Source organism: Cnephaeus nilssonii, assembly GCF_951640355.1.
Source record: "Cnephaeus nilssonii genome assembly, chromosome: 2".
Lineage (NCBI taxonomy): Eukaryota > Metazoa > Chordata > Mammalia > Chiroptera > Vespertilionidae > Cnephaeus > Cnephaeus nilssonii.
In genome coordinates this window covers 32,999,912-33,017,671 of record NC_137073.1, presented here as the reverse complement: position 1 = coordinate 33,017,671, position 17,760 = coordinate 32,999,912, and the positions used below count along the sequence as shown (strand labels likewise).

At 52.5% G+C, this 17,760-nt stretch overlaps 1 protein-coding gene across 4 annotated transcripts in view; it reads left to right on the top strand.

Moving 5' to 3' along the window:
* CLIP2 (CAP-Gly domain containing linker protein 2) overlaps positions 1-17,760 on the top strand; it is a 70,717-nt gene that overhangs the window by 50,733 nt on the left and 2,224 nt on the right. Inside the window, exons 9-16 of one of the 4 annotated variants that reach the window (XM_079787413.1) lie at positions 1,586-1,690; positions 3,587-4,522; positions 6,721-6,778; positions 9,017-9,100; positions 10,008-10,164; positions 12,559-12,718; positions 13,422-13,607; positions 14,033-14,095. In XM_079787413.1, coding sequence (XP_079643539.1) covers positions 1,586-1,690; positions 3,587-4,522; positions 6,721-6,778; positions 9,017-9,100; positions 10,008-10,164; positions 12,559-12,718; positions 13,422-13,607; positions 14,033-14,095 — 1,749 coding nt within the window. Of the gene's footprint in view, positions 1-1,585; positions 1,691-3,586; positions 4,523-6,720; positions 6,779-9,016; positions 9,101-10,007; positions 10,165-12,558; positions 12,719-13,421; positions 13,608-14,032; positions 14,096-14,766; positions 16,406-17,760 lie in introns of those variants that run through there. The other 3 variants (XM_079787411.1, XM_079787410.1, XM_079787412.1) reach the window with 3 other exon arrangements.

The window sequence follows — 17,760 nt, the reverse complement described above, 5'->3', positions numbered from 1 at the left end:
GTTGTGCGATTCTGAGCCGAGGCTCTCTGCCTGGAGTGGCCTCTCTCCCGCAGGAGGGGGAGACGGCCTTGATGGTGGTTTTCAGAACATTAACTCCAGGGGACCTGACAGTGACTGAGACAGGAGTGTGGTGGCCCCCCACAGGCCCTGGGCAGCGTCCCTGGAGCAGAATGGAAGGCCAAACCGTCCACCCCACCTAAAATCTAGCCTCTGAGGCTGCCCCTCAAGCTCCTACTAGTACATCGAATTTACCTTAATTAATCGAGCACCAGAGCAATTCCACTGAGCTCCCCCAACAAAGACCCCAGTCCATGGACCAGGAGGCTAGACATTCTGAAGGTGATGGAGAAGAGTCATCTTGGGGGACACCAAGTGAAATTGCCCTTAAAATTGTAACGCTCATGGCTTTTCCTTGCCTGTGGGGCCACCAGTAGGGCATTTATGATCATGCTCCGTCTAGCCTGGGTCTCGGGCGGTGTACTGTGCCCACCATTAGGGAGAAGAGGACGGGGACATGGCCTGTGAGGCTGGGATGAGGCACCATCATCAGCCTGTGATTTTCTGGAAGAGACTGAGCGTAGCTGCTTGTTAGCATTGCAGCATGCTGCCCTCTTGAGAGAGAAAGAGGGGACCTTTATAGTTCTTTTAGGAACTCACAGAAATATATACGGTCACAGGCCAACGGACATGAACATCTCTGTAGTTCTTGATGAACTGCAAACGTATTTCAGGGACGGGAGGTACCAGTTTACACTGTTGCCTTCAGCCTTGCTGGTGTCCGGCGTGTATTCTTTTTACAAATATGTGCTGCGTTGCTGAGCCTGCCTCTTCAGGACTGCCCCCCAGACTTGCTTTAACCTTGTTTCTCGTGGCTGAGGCTGGGACAGGCAGGAGGGTAAGGAGGACCATGCCTCTCCCTAGCATGAACTGGCCTCCATGCTAGTCTGGGTGCTCACCGATCTGTTATGGGAAACCCAAATGCCAGCCTGGGTGCGCGGAGAATGCCGGGCTTTGTTAGCGTGTGAAGTGGGAGTTGTGAGGCTGGGACAGAAATGCCCTTGTGCTTTCGGGAGACTGGCCGTCTCTGCAGGGCCCTGGGGTTGGGCACCGACAGGCTTGGAGCTGGGCGGTGGGAGGCACAGCTCAGCCTCCACCAGGGAGGCCAGGCTGGGAGAACCATGGTGGTGTGGGTTCCTGAGGGCCAGGAATCCTGGGGTCATTTACTCTTCCTCCATCCTGGGGGCTGTGTGCAGGATCCTGTGCCTGAGTCCCCGTGGGGAAGGGGAGAAGGCTGGGCTCCTCCCCAGAGCTGCAAAGGGGAGGGCCACCTGGAGGTGACAGGGGGACCCCGGGTACCCGTAAAGAAACCCAGCCAGGACACGAGGGCAGGAGGCAGGCCCACCTCACCAGACCTCCTCTCTTTCCCTCAGCCACCTCCTCTCCTCGACCTGTTTTCCTGTCTTGTTCATGGTAGATGACGCCGCCTCTCTCTCTCTCCTTCCCTCTCTCTTCCTCCGGCTTCCTTTCCCTGTGCCCTCCGCCCTCCCCCTCCCTCCCCCCCCCCCGCCCCCCACGGGTGGACCAGACCCAGACACAGCTGGAGCACGCGCGCATTGGGGAGCTGGAGCAGAGCCTGCTACTGGAGAAGGCGCAGGCCGAGCGCCTGCTCCGAGAATTAGCCGACAACAGGGTAACACGCCTGCCGCCTCCGCCCGCCAGCGCCCTGCCCCGGGCCGCCCCGGGGGCTCCGCTGTTGGATTGTTTCCTCTGTCCTTGGCTGCTGTCCTCATTGCTTTTTCCCTTTTGTGCCCGTTCTAGGGGGGAAGTGGAGGGTCAGACACTGCCTCCGCTCCACTGACACGGATGCCTGTTGGGGAGGAGGGGGCTTGGCTCTCTGGGACTTTGCTCCCCAGCCGGTCCCCTTGGCTGGGAATGTCCTGTGAGACCCTCCGCCGCCCTCCCTCCCCATGCAGTGCCATGACAAGGCTCGGTCAGGTTCAGAAATCAGGGGTCTCTTGGGAAAGGTCTGCCTCCTGCGGGCAGTCACGGAGACAGCCTATCCATGCCTCCCTTCTCCCGGCTGCGAAGGTGGAGGTTGGGGGCTGTAGGTCCAGTTTCTCTAGCCTGGAAGGTCTTAAATATGGTGGTAGGAGGGCCCCCCTGGAGGACCTGGGGCTGGGGGAGGAGGGGTGTCCCCAGGACATGGGTTTCTGTGTCAGTCCAGGGTGTGGCTGCTGTGATAGGATGGGCCAGGGAGTGGTTCCTAGGCTAGGGAAAGCTCTGTTTGGGGGTGGTTCCCCCCAAGTCCCAGGGCCTGGTTCCAAGTCCGGGCTCCAGGCCCAGCTGGCCCCTCCACAGCCCGTGCATGTCCTGGGACTGGCCCCCTGTGCAGGGACACACGTCCAAACAGCTGGCTGGCCTAGCCCAGGGGACAGTGCAGCCACCCTTCTCCTGGCAACGGCGCTAACAGCCAGCGAGCAGTGATTGGGGCGTAAATAGCATGGGGTGTGGGGTGAGCAGCCGTCAGTCTCTGCATGTCGGCCTCAGCACCAGGGAGTGTGCGCATGCGGGGGCATCTGGGAGGCACAGGGCACTGCACACTAAGCGTTGCCCAGTGACCGTGTGCTTGTGCAGTACACACGCGTGTGCACAGAGGCTACTGGCAGAAACTGACCCAGTCGCAGTTGACAGGCTGCACCCCTCCACACCCAGGCACCTTAACCCAGGGCTCAACCTGATTGAAAAAACAAAAACAGGTTCATTGAACTAACTGGTTTGGCTCAGTGGATAGAGCGTCGGCCTGTGGACTGAAAGGTCCCAGGTTTGATTCCGGTCAAGGGCATGTACCTGGGTTGTGGGCACATCCCCAGTAGCAGCTGATCGATGTGTCTCTCTCATCGATGTTTCTAGCTCTCTATCCCTCTCTCTTCCTCTCTGTAAAAAATCATTAAGATACGTATTTTTTTAAAATCTTAAAAAAAAATAAAGGTCAGCTTCAGAAACAAAAATGTTTAAGCTTTTAACAGATTTAAAATGTTTAAGTATTTTTGTTTCCAAATCTGTGACCATTGACATGATCAAGGTGTGGGTTTTTGGAGGATGGAACCTCTGATCTCGGAGTTTTCCCTCAGGAGGCAGGTCTGGGAGCATTAATTTTGTTCTGCTTTAGGCATTCAGCCGGCCCTTTGGCCACCCCCTGCAGACAGCCCCTGAGTCCACCCATTCCCGCTGGGGGACCTGCAAACTTCCCTGTCGTCCCTGCCCTTTAAAAATAACGTGAACTAAAAGAAAGCCGTAACCTCAAATAAGTGGGTTTTTTAACCACCAATTTGCCCCACGCCTGGTGCCGTGGAGACTGTTGAGTCCCTGAATCGCTGGGGTACCAGTCAGGGGGCTCTTCCTGGGAGGTGTGGTGGGCAAGGCCCCTGAGAGAAGCCACACTTGGGTAGGAGTAGACGCCCTTCCCTTCTCATGACCTTACCCCGCAGGGACTGGGGCCCTTGAGTGGAGAGGAAGCCCCCGCACCCCTGCTGCATCCCCTTGCTCTCCAGCCGGCCTGCTCACCGTCTCCCTCTCTCCCCGGTAGCTGACCACAGTGGCCGAGAAGTCGCGGGTGCTGCAGCTGGAGGAGGAGCTGAACCTGCGGCGGGGCGAGATCGAGGAGCTGCAGCAGTGCCTGCTGCACTCCGGCCCGCCGCCCGCCGACCACCCCGAGGCCGCCGAGACCCTGCAGCTGCGGGAGCGGCTGCTGTCGGCCAGCAAGGAGCACCAGAGGGAGAGCGGCGTGCTGCGGGACAAGTACGAGAAGGCCCTGAGGGCCTACCAGGCTGAGGTGGAGAAGCTCCGGGCCGCCAACGAGAAGTATGCACAGGAGGTGGTGGACCTCAAGGCCAAGGTGCAGCAGGCCACCAGCGAGAACATGGGGCTCATGGACAACTGGAAGTCCAAGCTGGACTCACTGGCCTCGGACCATCAGAAGTCCCTGGAGGACCTCAAGGCCACCCTGAACTCGGGCCCTGGCGCCCAGCAGAAGGAGATCGGGGAGCTGAAGGCTGTGATGGAGGGCATCAAGATGGAGCACCAGCTGGAGCTGGGCAACCTGCGCGCCAAGCACGACATCGAGACCGCCATGCACGTGAAGGAGAAGGAGGGCCTGCGGCAGAAGCTGCAGGAGGCCCAGGAGGAGCTGGCCGGGCTGCAGCAGCACTGGCGGGCCCAGCTGGAGGTGCAGGCTGGCCAGCACCGGCTGGAGCTGCAGGAGGCCCAGGACCAGCGCCGGGACGCCGAGCTGCGGGTGCACGAGCTGGAGAAGCTGGACGCAGAGTACCGGGGCCAGGCGCAGGCCATCGAGTTCCTCAAGGAGCAGATCTCCCTGGCCGAGAAGAAGATGCTGGACTACGAGCTGCTGCAGCGGTCGGAGGCCCAGAGCAAGCAGGAGGCCGAGAGGCTGCGGGAGAAGCTGCTGGTCGCTGAAAACAGACTCCAGGCTGTCGAGTCCCTGTGCTCGTCCCAGCACGCCAACGTACGCAGCACCTTCTTGTGGGCTGTGCGGGGCCGTGGGCAACAGCAGCTCAGGCTTGAGAGCGGGCTGGGGCGGGCCTAGGGTTTACTGACCTCTTTTTTCAGCCCAGGGAAGCATTCTCGTTGCCCCAGGTACATGTCCATTGAGATATGGGGCACTAGGCTCAGAGGAGGGAGCCTCTCGTCCCTCTGTGAGAAGGGCAGCTGGCCCGGTGACTGTGGGGACCCACAATGGTCTGAGCTGACCTGCCTGGGGCCCCCACAGACCAGGCCTGGAGAGAAATGTTCCTCAGAGCAGAGAACAGGCTTCCTCCAAGTCCCCAAGTCCCTGATGTGCCCACACATGTCCTGCTGAGAGTCCCCTGGGCCGTGGGCTGGCCTTGATGTGGACAAGCCCTGCCCATCCCCGGGGTTCTATCTCCACCTGGAGCGCTGACCCAGGGGACCTGAGGGCGCCCTCTTTCTGCTGGTCCTAACGAGACGAGCCACAGTCCAGTGGTCACTTTCCCAGAGTGGGGCTCCCGGGTGTGGGGTCTGGAAGGCTGGAGCGGGTGGCCCTGGAGAAGCTACTGCCACCAGTATCAGCTTTGCTCCAAATCCAGACGTCCCGGCTGAGCAGGCTAGGGAGGCCCAGGTGGGTTGTGTTCACTCCAGTGGGGCTGGGAAGGTGAAGGGTCCTACCCCCGGTTCCCTTCCCAAAGGCACTCCAGTGGGACTGCCAAGCCCTATGTTGCCCCATTTCAACTTCATTCCCACGAGGTCGATGCTCCATTTCATAGATGATCCAACCAAGACCTCAAGACGAGTAACCTTCCCAGGGTTTCTGCCCACCGGTGGCGGAGGTGGTGCCCAGCCCTGGTGCCAGAGGGCTGCCAGAGGGTGCCCAGGATGACAGACGTCAAGTCTGATATGAAGGGACAGCTAGCAGCACAATCGTTGCCTTTTTACAGGCCCCTTGGGCTTCCGGTTCCCCTTGTACTTTTACACTAGAACTCGGCATTCCAGCAATAAGTCTTCAGGAGGTCCGAGTACAGGGTGCCCGTCATGCCTTGAGGTCCCACGGTAGCAGCCTCCCGGCCCCCTTCTGCTAGGAAGTGCTCTCCCAGGATCCTGGGCAGAGGGGAAGGAAGAGCCCCAGGTTAGCCTAGACGCATACGTCCTGATTGGCTTCTCGGGGGGGAGAGGGGGTCAGGCCGGGACCCCACACGTGGACTCCCTTAGCGGGAGAGGTTTGGGGCTGCTGTAGCTCCACAGAGCATGGGGACAGAGGTCTAGGGTGGCCTCCTGCTCCTCAGTCACAGTCCTCGGGTGGAGGCGTGGGTAGTGACCTCAAGAAGACCTCTCTCGACTTCTACACACACGGGGTCTCAGTCTGGACCCTCATGTCCAGGTACAACTGGATTTTTAGTCTAATAAGTATGAGAATTTTAGAAAGATGTTTTAGTGTGTGCCTCATTTTCCCTGCAGTGTTTGTAAATAACGATCTAGGGGCTTAGTTATCACTAGCTGAGAACAAAACAGGGCTTGGGATGTATGAGAAGAAGTATGAAGGGCAGGTTGATGGAGTTGACTGCCTGCTCAGCTCTGTGCCATCCTGATCCGCAGTGTTAGACTCTGACAAACGGCAAGCTCAGAGGACAGCCAGCTTGGACAGGAGGCCAGAGACTTTTGGAGAAGGAAGCAGTAAGGAGCCAGTTGATGTTTGCCCAGATTTTTTTCCCCTGATCTTCGGCTTCTGAGTTTATTATTTAGAAGAAGGGTTAGAGAGAAAGGAAGGAGCATTTCTTGAAGTCCCTCTGGGAGCCAGCCCTGAGTATGCTCTGCACACACTGCCCCAGGGCAGTCGATGCCTGTTTTGTGGAGGGAAACAGAGGCTGGACTCTTGCCTCTGGATGTTGATGAAACAGATTCCCAGGACCAACCTCTGTAGGCATCCCAGGGAAGGAGATATGTGATCAATATAATAAACATTTCCCACAGAGGTAGGGGTAGGAGGTGTTCAATGGGAGCCACACAGCAGCCTTGGGATGATGGGAACAGAGAGGGGTCCTCTGTTGTCAGGGGGGTCATCTCAAGGACGTCTGTGCTCCCTGCCACAGCAAGTCCCCTCATTAGTGTAGGCGTGGAGTTTGATGGGCTGGCTGGGGCTGGGGGCAGAGAGGGGAGGCGAGCGTCCCCCTTACAGTCCTCTTCTTTCAGATGATTGAGTCGAACGACATTTCAGGGGAGAAGATGAGGATGAAGGAGACTGTGGAGGGTGAGTGGCCGCTGGGCAGGCGGGACACGGGCTTTGGGGACAGGCTGGTTGGTTCTGCCTTGGAGCTGGGTGCCACTTGGTTTTGCGTCATCCGCCATTTGGGGGGAGGTGCCTTCTGCATGCACGAGCCATCACCCCACCCGCAGGTGAGGAGGGCTGCGGCTCGGTTTATTGAGTGCTGGGCATAGCTTGTTTGTTTGGTTTTACATTGCTTTTAAAATAGGTGTAAACTACAAGTGGTTCAAAGGGCATAAGGTGAAGGGTCCTACCCCCTGTTCCCCTCCCAAAGGCACAAAGTTGGTCAGCTTCTGTCCCCATGCAGAGAGCGTTTCTGCACCTACAGGCAAACAGGTGACAGATGGTGCCATGCCTCCCACTCTGGTCGGCCCCTCACTTTCTTCCATTTAATAATGTGTCTTGGAGACTCTTCCTTATCACTACATTCTTTTCTGTGGTGCAGAATACGCCCTTGTGTGGAGCTACCATCATTTAGCCAGTTTCCTGCTGATGGAGTGTAGGTCGTTTTTAGTCTTTGTCTGCTGCAGACACCGCTGCAGTAAATTACCTCCTTCTTGGGCTCAACCAATTTTGACTCGCACTGGCTGTGGTTGAAAGTGTTTCTCGCCCAGCCAGTATGGCTCAGTGGTTGAGCATTGACCCATGAACCGGGAGGTCACAGTTTGATTCCGGGTCAGGGCACATGCCCAAGTTGCAGGCTTGATCCCCAGTAGGAGGCGTGCAGGAGGCCGCCAGTCGGTGATTCTTTCTCATCATTGATGTTTCTAACTCTCTCCCTCTCACTTCCTTGCTCTGAAATCAATAAAAAACATTTTTTTAATAAGAAAAAAAGCGTGTTTCCTCAGAGGCCTCACCAACAATGTTTCAGCAAACTGTGATCTCTGCCAATCGGAAGAGTAAAAGATGTTGCCTGATGTAATTTCCATTTAGCTTTCTCTCACTGTGAATGAAGTGCCATTTCCATGTCTCCTTGCATCCTTTATCCATTTTATTCCTATTGTTAGTGATCTTTTTGTTCGTTTTTTAGAAATTCCTTATTTATGACATTGCAAACATATCCCCCAAGTTGTGGTTTGGCTTTTCTTATAATGGTATTTGCAGATTTTCTCAAATCTATCTTTCTTTGGGTGTGTGTGTGGGGGGGGGAGGTCTTTATTAATTAATTTATTAATTATCTTATGGTTTCTTCTAGTACTTTTTAGTTCCTTATTCTATGTTTAAATCTCTGATCACTCTAGAATTCATCCTTCTAGAAGGTGTGAAATAAGGATCCATTTTTATATTTTCCTAAAAGAGTACCCCATATTTGAAAAACTTATCTCCCCTTCTCTACTGATTTGAATTGCCAACCTTATTATTTTTAACTTTCCTTATGTAACTGACTCTATTTCTGGATTTTCTATTCCTTTCCAATGACCTTTCTATTTGTTCATGTGCCAATTCTATAATTTTTAAAAAATTTTTTTATTGATTTTAAAAAGGGAAGAAGGGAGAGAGAGAGATGTGAGAGAGACGCATCGATCGGTTGCCTCTCACACCCGCCCTGACCGGGGATTGAATCCATGACCTTCTGCTGCGGAGGAGGATGCTCCAACCAACTTAACCGCTCAGGCCGCAGCTTATGTTTTAATTATCCAAGCTCTGTTTGGTTTTTAATTACTGGCAAGGCTACCCTTGCCTAACTCTGCTCTTTCAAAATTCTCTTGGCCATTTTTTTTTTAAATCCTCACCTAAGGACATGCTTAGAGAGAGGAAGGGAGAGAGAGAAACATTGATGTGAGAGAGAAACATCTATCGGTTGTCTTTCATTCTCGCTTCAACCAGGGATCATATCCACAGCCAGGTAAGTGCCCTGAACGAGAATTGAACCTCAACTTCCTGGTTCATACATCGACGCTCAACCATTTGTAGTTTATACCTATTTTAAAAACAATGTAAAATCAAACAAACAATAAGGTATGCCCAGAACTCAATAAACCAAGCCACACCAGCCCGGTTTGTCTATCCAGTATTGAAGGCACATGACCTTGTGACATGGGCACCATTATTATCATCTCCATTTTTCACTTGAGGAAACTCTGAGAGTTAAGTTGCCTGAGACCACACAGTACTGGAGCCTTTAATTCAGAGTAAGCTACCCAGAGGGATGGGTGGCAACCGCTGGACCCCAGCACTGGACCTGGAGTATTAATGGCCCCTCGCCTCTCCCTTCTCCCCTAGGCCTGCAGGACAAGCTGAACAAGAGGGACAAGGAGGTGACAGCCTTGACGAACCAGACTGAGATGCTCAGGGCCCAAGTAAGTGGTAAGTCTCCCTCCCGCAGGGCAGATGCGGGGGCTTTCCTCAGGGCCACGTGCCAGGGGAGCGTGGAGAGGGTTGGCATCTGGGTCGGGTGCCCGCCCACACTCTGCCTTGAGGAGGAGGTGGCCTGGGCCAGTTCACCTACACTGGACTTCCATGGACAGCAGTGAGTGGGGGAATAGTACCCTTTCATGGTCCATAATAGACTCAGGGGCCCCAGCCAGCTTCTCTCGCCAGCGGCCTCGCTGTTCTGAAATACCACCGGGACTTTTTGGTTTCTCAGGCCACTTTGACACAGTCTCTCCGCCCCAGCCTCTGGAGGAAATACCAGGGTTTTAGAATCGGGGGAGGGCACGGGCTGCAGCAGAGAGCAAGGCACAGGGGAAGTGAGGACAGGGGGAGCCTGGGGTGAGGCAGGGTGCCTGGAATTTGTGACGTGGTGACAAACGGGCCCTGCTGCTTGTCCGCCACATTGTCAGGGGTGGTGTCCGTGAGACGGCCCCGTGCTGGGAAACGGTTCCCACCCCACCTCTCTCCAGTTCCCATCACGTTCACAGGGCCTAATTGGTTCCAAAAGGTCAGCTGACCTCAGCTCCTCCAAGGCAGAGGTGAAGCTAGAGCCTGTGCTTGTTCAGGCAGGAGTGGAATGTCTCAGGGGCGACTGCTTCCCACCACCCAGGGCCCGGGCTCTGTGCTCGGGGTCCTGGTCTGCCTCTTGTAGCTGTTCTCTCGGCCCCTGGCTGCCTGGCTCTGCAGGACCTGAGAGGCCCACTCAGTGGAGTGTGTCACTGTGAACACCCCCCCACACCCTCCGAGAACACTGGCTCCCTGCCTGGGCCCGGGCCCTCTGGTGGGACAGATTCCCACGGCGATCCTGACCCCGCCTTCTTTCCTGCTGGCTGACCCTCAGCGCTGGAGAGCAAGTGCAAGTCGGGGGAGAAGAAGGTGGACATCCTCCAGAAAGAGAAGCGGCGCTTGGAGGCCGAGCTGGAGGCCGTGTCCCGGAAGACCCACGATGCCTCAGGCCAGCTGGTGCTCATCAGCCAGGAGCTGCTCAGGAAGGAGCGGTGCGTAGCCGTGGGGAGGGTGCTCAGACCTGCCTGGCCCTGCCACCAGCTGCCTTCCCTCTGCCCTGACCCTCACTCCACCTGACATTAGCCAGTCTTCTCCGGAGGTGGGCAAGGATGGACTGGGTAGGATAGGTAGCTGGCATCACCAGGGGTCGCTGTGCTCTCCTCTGCTAAGCTCAGATGAGGCCTCAGAGTCCTCCCTAACACAGTTCTTTCTCCAAGCAGAACTTACAGGGAAGACTAGTGGCTCCCAAAGTTAATGGTCTTCATCGCTACCTTTAAACTCTTAAAATTTATTGAGGATTCCCAAGGAGCTTGCGTTTGTTTATTCTATATTTGTCATATTAGAAATTAAAACTGAGGAATGTAAAAATATTTATTAACTCATTTAAAAATAATAAACCAATTGCATGTACCATAAATGACATGCTTTTGATAAAAAGTGACTGTTTTCCAAAACAAAAAGATATTTAATGAAAAGAGGGGCATTGTTTAACATTTTGTATTCAGTCTTTGCAGTTGGTTGAAGTATATTATGAAAATCTGGCCTCACAGTGATTTGTAGTTAGAAAAGAGTGTATTTTAATATTGTTTTCAGATCATTAATATGTTATGTGACCCCAAGAAAAAAATTCATTGTATGCACATGAGAAATGATAGTAAAAATAATTTTGACCCAAAGATCCCTTGAAAGAGTCTTGGGGACCCCTGAGGGGCCACACTTTGAGAACCACTTGGTTCCAGTTTATAGACATGGTTTGTGTAACCCATATGAGGCTTTAGGGGGAAAAGAACACCTAGATGAACATTTAAAAAGTCAGAAGATTACACATAAAATCTAGATTTCTCCAGAAGATCTGACATCAATGGGCTGACTCCCAGCATAGTAACAACCAGTCATTGCTGGGGCGTACCTGCACCCTCTCTCGGTGGACAGGGAGGTCACGTGTCCCAAGTCGTCCACTCCTCTTCATTGTTTTACTTACACCCACTTATGGGCATGGTTTACCAGCCCCTATAAACATTTGAGATTCATCCTCTGATTTAAAGGAATCTTGTTAAAGTACAAACATCTTTTTATAAAGGAAATGGTGTCTCTTCCCTTCCCCTCCTGTTAAGTCTGGTGACACACTGGGACTTTCTGTGCTAGATTTGCTTTAAATTTAGCACCTCTCTAGAAAATGTGGCCCTTCCCAGGAGGGAGTGAAACAGGTGCAACTGGGGAACATTCCTTCCCAGCATGCACTCACCGCCAGCCAGGTGCTCCGGCAAGGCTCCACTGCTGTCTTGCTCCCCGTACCCTCCCCTGTCCAAATCAGATATTTTATTCTCGGGGCTCAGCCCGGTCTTGCCTCCTCTGAGGAGTCTGTCTTCCTGCTATCAACAGGCTCATTTCTTCCTCTGTCCCTCATCACTTACTCAATTGCTACCTTCTTCTTTTTGGACATTTCACTCTGTCCAGTCCATGCTTGAGGCTTAGCTCTTAGCCCATCTCTTCTTTGAAGCCTTCCTTTATTGAAGTAGGCCACCATGAGCTCCTCCACGCTCCTGTGATGCTAAGGATGGGAGTGGGAGATCAGCTAGGAATGTTTGGCAGATTAACCAGTAGATTTGCTTTCCTCACATAACAAATCTGGGAGTAGCCATGGATGACTGTCAGTAGCTAAAAATACCAGTGCTAAGTGATTGGTTTTCTTGGACTCTTCCTCATGGTTGCAGAGTGGCTGCTGGAGCTCCAGCCATCACATCCACAGCAGGAAGGAGGAGGAAAGGGACTTCCACTTTGTTCTCAACTACCCATGGCCACCTAGTGAGGGAATTTCCCTCTCCTCTGTAGTAGTTGCAGGGAAGGGGAAAGGCTTAGAAGGAGTGTGTCCTATTCTCTAAGCCTGTGCCTGTTGCAGACATTGCTCATTGACTACCGCACTCTTTTCTGCACAGCCTGGCTGTGCCTGAGAATCGTTCTCATCACAGCATTCCAGGCAGCTACTGCCAGTTGGTTAAGGGCTGACATAGGAAAGAAACCTCATCTGATTTCAGCCATTTAAAATGTCTTGTCTCATGGGTGCCCTTGGATGAATATTTTGTTTGCTTTGCTTAATTTTTTAGTTAAATAAATATTCTCTTTATAAAAAAAATAAACAACTTTAAAAACATTCTAGGAAAGGCCAAGTCCTCTTCAGTGTTTCGTCCCTAAATCCTGGTCCCTCCTGGGCGGTGGTTGAATGATTTCATGCCTCATGTTTCCACTCTGGCCCCTTCTGGCGCAGGTGCTGTTGTAATAGCCGGTCTCCCCCACAGAGTGGCCGTCTCCTAGGCATTTGGCAGATCGCTGGAGTGTGGGAGTGACTGTAGCTGTTCTTTGCACGCCCCCCCAACTCCCTCCCCCAGGAGCCTGAACGAATTGCGGGTATTGTTGCTGGAAGCCAATCGCCACTCCCCGGGGCCCGAGAGGGACCTGAGCCGTGAGGTCCACAAGGCTGAGTGGCGGATCAAGGAGCAGAAACTCAAGGATGACATCCGGGGCCTTCGTGAAAAGCTCACTGGGCTGGTATGTGGGGGCAGGGAACGCTAGGGTGGGACTGAGGCTGCCCTGCCGTCAGGCCAGGAGAGTGGTGACCTGGAGCCATCCCAGGAACCGCCAAGCCCCTGGAACCACAGGTCCGTGATGCAGCTGGTGGAGGTCACAGGCAGCTGCTTTAGCAGCATCGTGCTGGCTGCTGTGTGGCCGTGTAGGGGTGCAATGCTAAGGAATACTGTCTTAAGAATCTGACCTGTCCGGAGGTAAGGTGGGCTATGCAGGCTGGTGAGCTCCCCACCCAGAGAAGTAATCAACCAGAAAAGGGTCCTGCAGTGGGGGGTTCACACATGAGTGTCAGGAGGAAGGGGGCAAGTTTGTGTAAAGGCAGGTGTGTCTCCAGAGACCATCATGGGTGGGGCCGCTGTGTCCTCCTGGGTAGGGGAGGAGGAGTAGAGAAGTCACTATAGGATGGGGTCTGGCGGTCAAGAGGAGGGACCCACATAAGACAGTGTGGAGGGAGTAGGGAGAATCAAGAAGGAAAGAGGAAGGTGTCTGGATTTTGCGACTTGGAGGACATGAAGCGTCTGACAGAGCCTGCTTCAGTGGGGGCCCTCAGGTGAGGGAGGGGGGCCTGGCCCAGAGGTGGGGCGGGGCCAGGAGAATTTCCCCCTCCCCTAACACACATGCACACTGCACCCTCACGCATGCTCCTCCTTTCTCCGGCCACTTGTAGGACAAAGAGAAGTCGCTGTCGGATCAGAGGCGCTACTCCCTCATTGACCCGTCCTCGGCACCGGAGCTCCTGCGGCTACAGCACCAGCTGATGAGCACAGAGGACACACTGCGGGATGCACTGGACCAGGCTCAGCAGGTGGAGAAGCTCATGGAGGCCCTGAGGAGCAGCCCTGACAAGCCCCCGGTGAGCCATGGGCCAGGGCTGGGCTGACCAGGCAAGCCAGTGGGCAGTGTCCTCATGGAGCATGGCCCTATCCTGGGAACCCCCATCGTCAGGGGAAGGCGGCCCTGTCCTCGGAAACCTAGTCTGAAGGGGGAGGCAGCCCTATCGATCCTGGGAACCCTGGTCTAGGGGGGAGAGACATAGGCATGTGCTCTGAGAGCCCCCGCCCAAGGGTACATGGCTTTGCCACGAGGATCTCAGACCAAGGGGAGAGACGCAACCTTGCCCCAGAGCTTTGGTCTACGGGTCCTGGGACCCCCATTCCGAACAGCTCTGATCAGTTTGGAGCCCGAACGATCCTATCAAGAAGACAACGCCATCTAGTGGACGAACAAGGAACTGTTGTCTGGTGAACCTCGCTCAGCATCTGCCCATGACTCTTACAGGCCATTGGCAATTCGGGTTCTGCGAACGGCATCCACCAGCAAGACAAGACCCACAAACAAGAGGTAAGGAGCTCTCTGGTCCCGGGAGACACCGTGGCACTCCCACTGCACTCCTGCACAGGCAGGAAAACCTGAAAAGCCACCAGAAATGCAAACAAAGATGCATCACGCAAAGGCTTCACAGTAGGGTCTCTCACAGAGGAACCCACGCAGTCCATCTTGATTCAGAATTCCTCTTGCTTTTTAACCTTGTTTCCCTGTTTTAAAGAAATGTTTATTATAAAGTAATACATGCCTTTTGGGAAACTTTTGAGAAAAAAACAAAAATACATAAAGAAGAAAATACTAGTAGCCCTCTTACTCAGAGATGGCCAAGGTTAGTGTTTGCAAGTGGTAGCCTTCCTGAGCTTTCCGAAGTGTGTGTGTGTGCACACGGATATGTACAATCAAGCCTCATTATTCACAGACTCCATATTCGCAAATTTGCAACTAAAAACGTGTTTATAACCCCAAAATCAATATTTGCAACAATTTTGTGGTCATTTGTGGACATGCGCAGAGCAGAGAAAAATCTGAGTTGCCTGACCTGCATGTTCCCAGCCGAGGGGTAACAAGGCTGCTCTCTCCCTTCTCGTTTCAGCTCTCATACTGCAAACCTGTCCTTTTTGAAATCTATTTAGTGCCACCTTTTCCACATTTTTGTGCTTTTACTTGGTGATTTCTGCTGTTTACAGTGACCCCCAAGTGATGGCTATGTGCTCTACAAAGAAAATCTGTGTGTTAAATAAGCTTCATTCAGCCTGGACGATGTGATTCAATGGTCGAGTGTCAAACTATGAACTATGGAGGTCACAGTTCGATTCCAGGTCCCGGTTGCAGGCTCGATCCCCAGTGTGGAGTGTGCAGGAGGCAGCTGATCAGTAACTCCCATCATTGATGTTTCTCTCTGTCCCTCTCCCCTCCTCTCTGAAATCAATGAAAATATATTTGAAAAATAAATAAGCTTTGTTCAGGCATGAATTATACAGTAAGTCCTCACTTAAGATCACTGATGGGTTCTTGGAGATTGCAACTTTAAGCGAAATGACATATAACAAAAACAGCTTTACGATTAGCTAATTGATATAAACAGGAGTTAAGTTCCCATGGCATATTTCTGGTCACAAAAACATCACCAAACTTCTAAATAAAGACCCCAAACACTTCTAATATTAAACATTGAAATAAATGTGAGCTATACATACATTTAAGAAGAATAAAAATAGGTAAGATCATTTTATTCCAGCCTGCTTATTCCAGTTCAGGGTCACAGGTGGCTGGGTGTCTCCCAGCAGCTCAGGGCACAAGGTGGGACCCACGTGCACAGGACGCCCTTCCATCACAGGGCCACTCACACCCACACCCACGCGGACGGGGACAGTGTGGGCACGCCGGTTTACCTCACATGCAGGTCTTTGGAATGTCGGGGGAAGCCAGAGTCCCCAGAGGAAACCCATGCAGACATGGGGAGGATGTGCGAATGTCACACACACAGTGGTCCCGGCCAAGAATCGATTTTTTCCCCGTCACCATTAGAACAAAACGATGTTATTCAAAGACCTGCTGTACTGTTGGCCTTGAGTTGTTAATGAGTCAACAGCATGTGTTAAATAAGATGTCTTCACACAGAATCACACACAAAACATGGTTATGTATGACCAGTTGACTAAAACGTCCTGATCAGAGGTTTGAGGGAACCTAAACCCATATTTCCGCCGGGAGCAGTGGCTCGGTATTCGCTAATTCAGCGCAGGTGATGACTTTATAGAACATAACTACTGTGAATAATGAGAAGCTGTTATATGTGTATGTATATGTATATGCATGTGTGTAAACATTAACTTCAGTTGGAAATCATTTCAAAATTACCAAAAAATTGCAAGAATAAAAATAGTACCTAGCATGTCATCTGTCCTTTCCCACATTGCATTGTAAGCATGTTGCCCTGTGTGTTTCATCTCTTGCTCTGTATGTGTAGCTGTGTGTGTAGTAATGCCTGTAGTTTTTTTCTGAACCATTTTAGTGTAATTGCATGTCTTGGCCCTTAACACTTGGGTCTGTATTTCCTGAGTAAAAGGACATGATTATACATAACAACAGTACAGTTATCAATTTCAGCAAATGGAACGTTGATCTAAGATTTATATCCACTCTACCCTCCATACTCATTTTCCCCTCTGTACAGGATTCTTCACAGGTTAAGTTAGCTTATTGCATTTAGCTGTTATGTCTCGTTAGTCTCCTTTCATCTGGAACATGTTCTCGATTTCTCTTTGATTTTTATGACATTGGCAGTTTTGAAATATAGTCCCCACTCCTTTTGGAAATATATACACTGAGTGGCCAGATTATTATGATCTCTGAATGCATAATAATTTGGCCACTCAGTGTATAGCCTATATAATAAAAGGCTAATATGCAAATTGTCCCCTCAAACCAGGAGTTCAACCAGCAGGCAGGCCGGCCAACCGCCCAGGCCCTGCCCCCACCCCCCCCCCCCCCACCAGCAAGGCTGGCCGGACCCCACCCATGCACGAATTCATGCACCAGGCCTCATACACACACACACACACACATACACACACACACACACACACACACACACACACACACTGAGTGGCCAGATTATTATGTGATCAGAGATCATAATAATCTGGCCACTCAGTGTATATTTGTATTGATTTTTAAAGAGAGAGGAAGGGAGAGTGAGAGAAACCAATGTGAGAGGAATATCAATCAGCTGCCTACTGCATGCCCCCCCCCCCCCCCCGCTTTATTAAATAGAAGATTCCTCATTTGAGGTTTGCTGGTGGGTCCCTGTGATCTGAGCCAGGTCCTGCATCTCGGGCGGGAACACTTCATCAATGCCGTGCTTTTGGCATCCCGACTGGGGACATGATGCCCATCTGCCCTTCCCTCCTGATGTGAATTGCGATCACCTCATCAAGGAGTTATCTGATTTCTCTGCTGCATAGTTATTGGCTGTTTTTTAACAATCAGGCTGTGGAGACAGTAGGGCCATGTGAATACCCTCTCCTCACTGAACCCCTCCCCTGGAATTAGCATCCGGGGATGACTCTAGCCTGAGCCAATCTTTACTGTGATGGTGGCAAAGCAGCACATACATCATTTTAATTGAGTAAGTCTCACACTATATTCAATTTCACCTCCTGTATTTTTCACTGAATATTTTAAACATAAGCATGTTCTCTCTTTCTTAAGCAATCTGTTAAGCCTATGTTTTATAACATTATGGGTATAAAATTGGTTTTCTAGAACTTTGTGGGCCTAAAGGGGCCTGTGACCCCTGTGATTGTCATGTCTTTGCTAGACGGTTGTGTTTTAAGAGGGTGCCTGGTGGCCCCACCCCACAGTTAACACCTGCTTTTGCCCACAGTGTTACGGGCACCCACCTGGGGCCCAGATGCCAGCCTAATAGGTGGGGAGAGCCCAGCACTGGCTCTGTCCCTGGTTTGCCATGTGACCTCGGGCAAGAGAGGCTGGAGTGTCCTCCACCCCAGACAGGAGAACCCCTGGGCACACGTGCTCCCCTGGAGATAGAACCTTGGACATAGAACCTGCCAAGGGCCAAAGAGAGAAATGGGTGGGGAGGGGCACAGAGCTGTAGGGGGGAGTGTCAGGGTGCTGATAGCCAACCCTTGTGTGGCTTCATCAACCCTTTGAGGCAC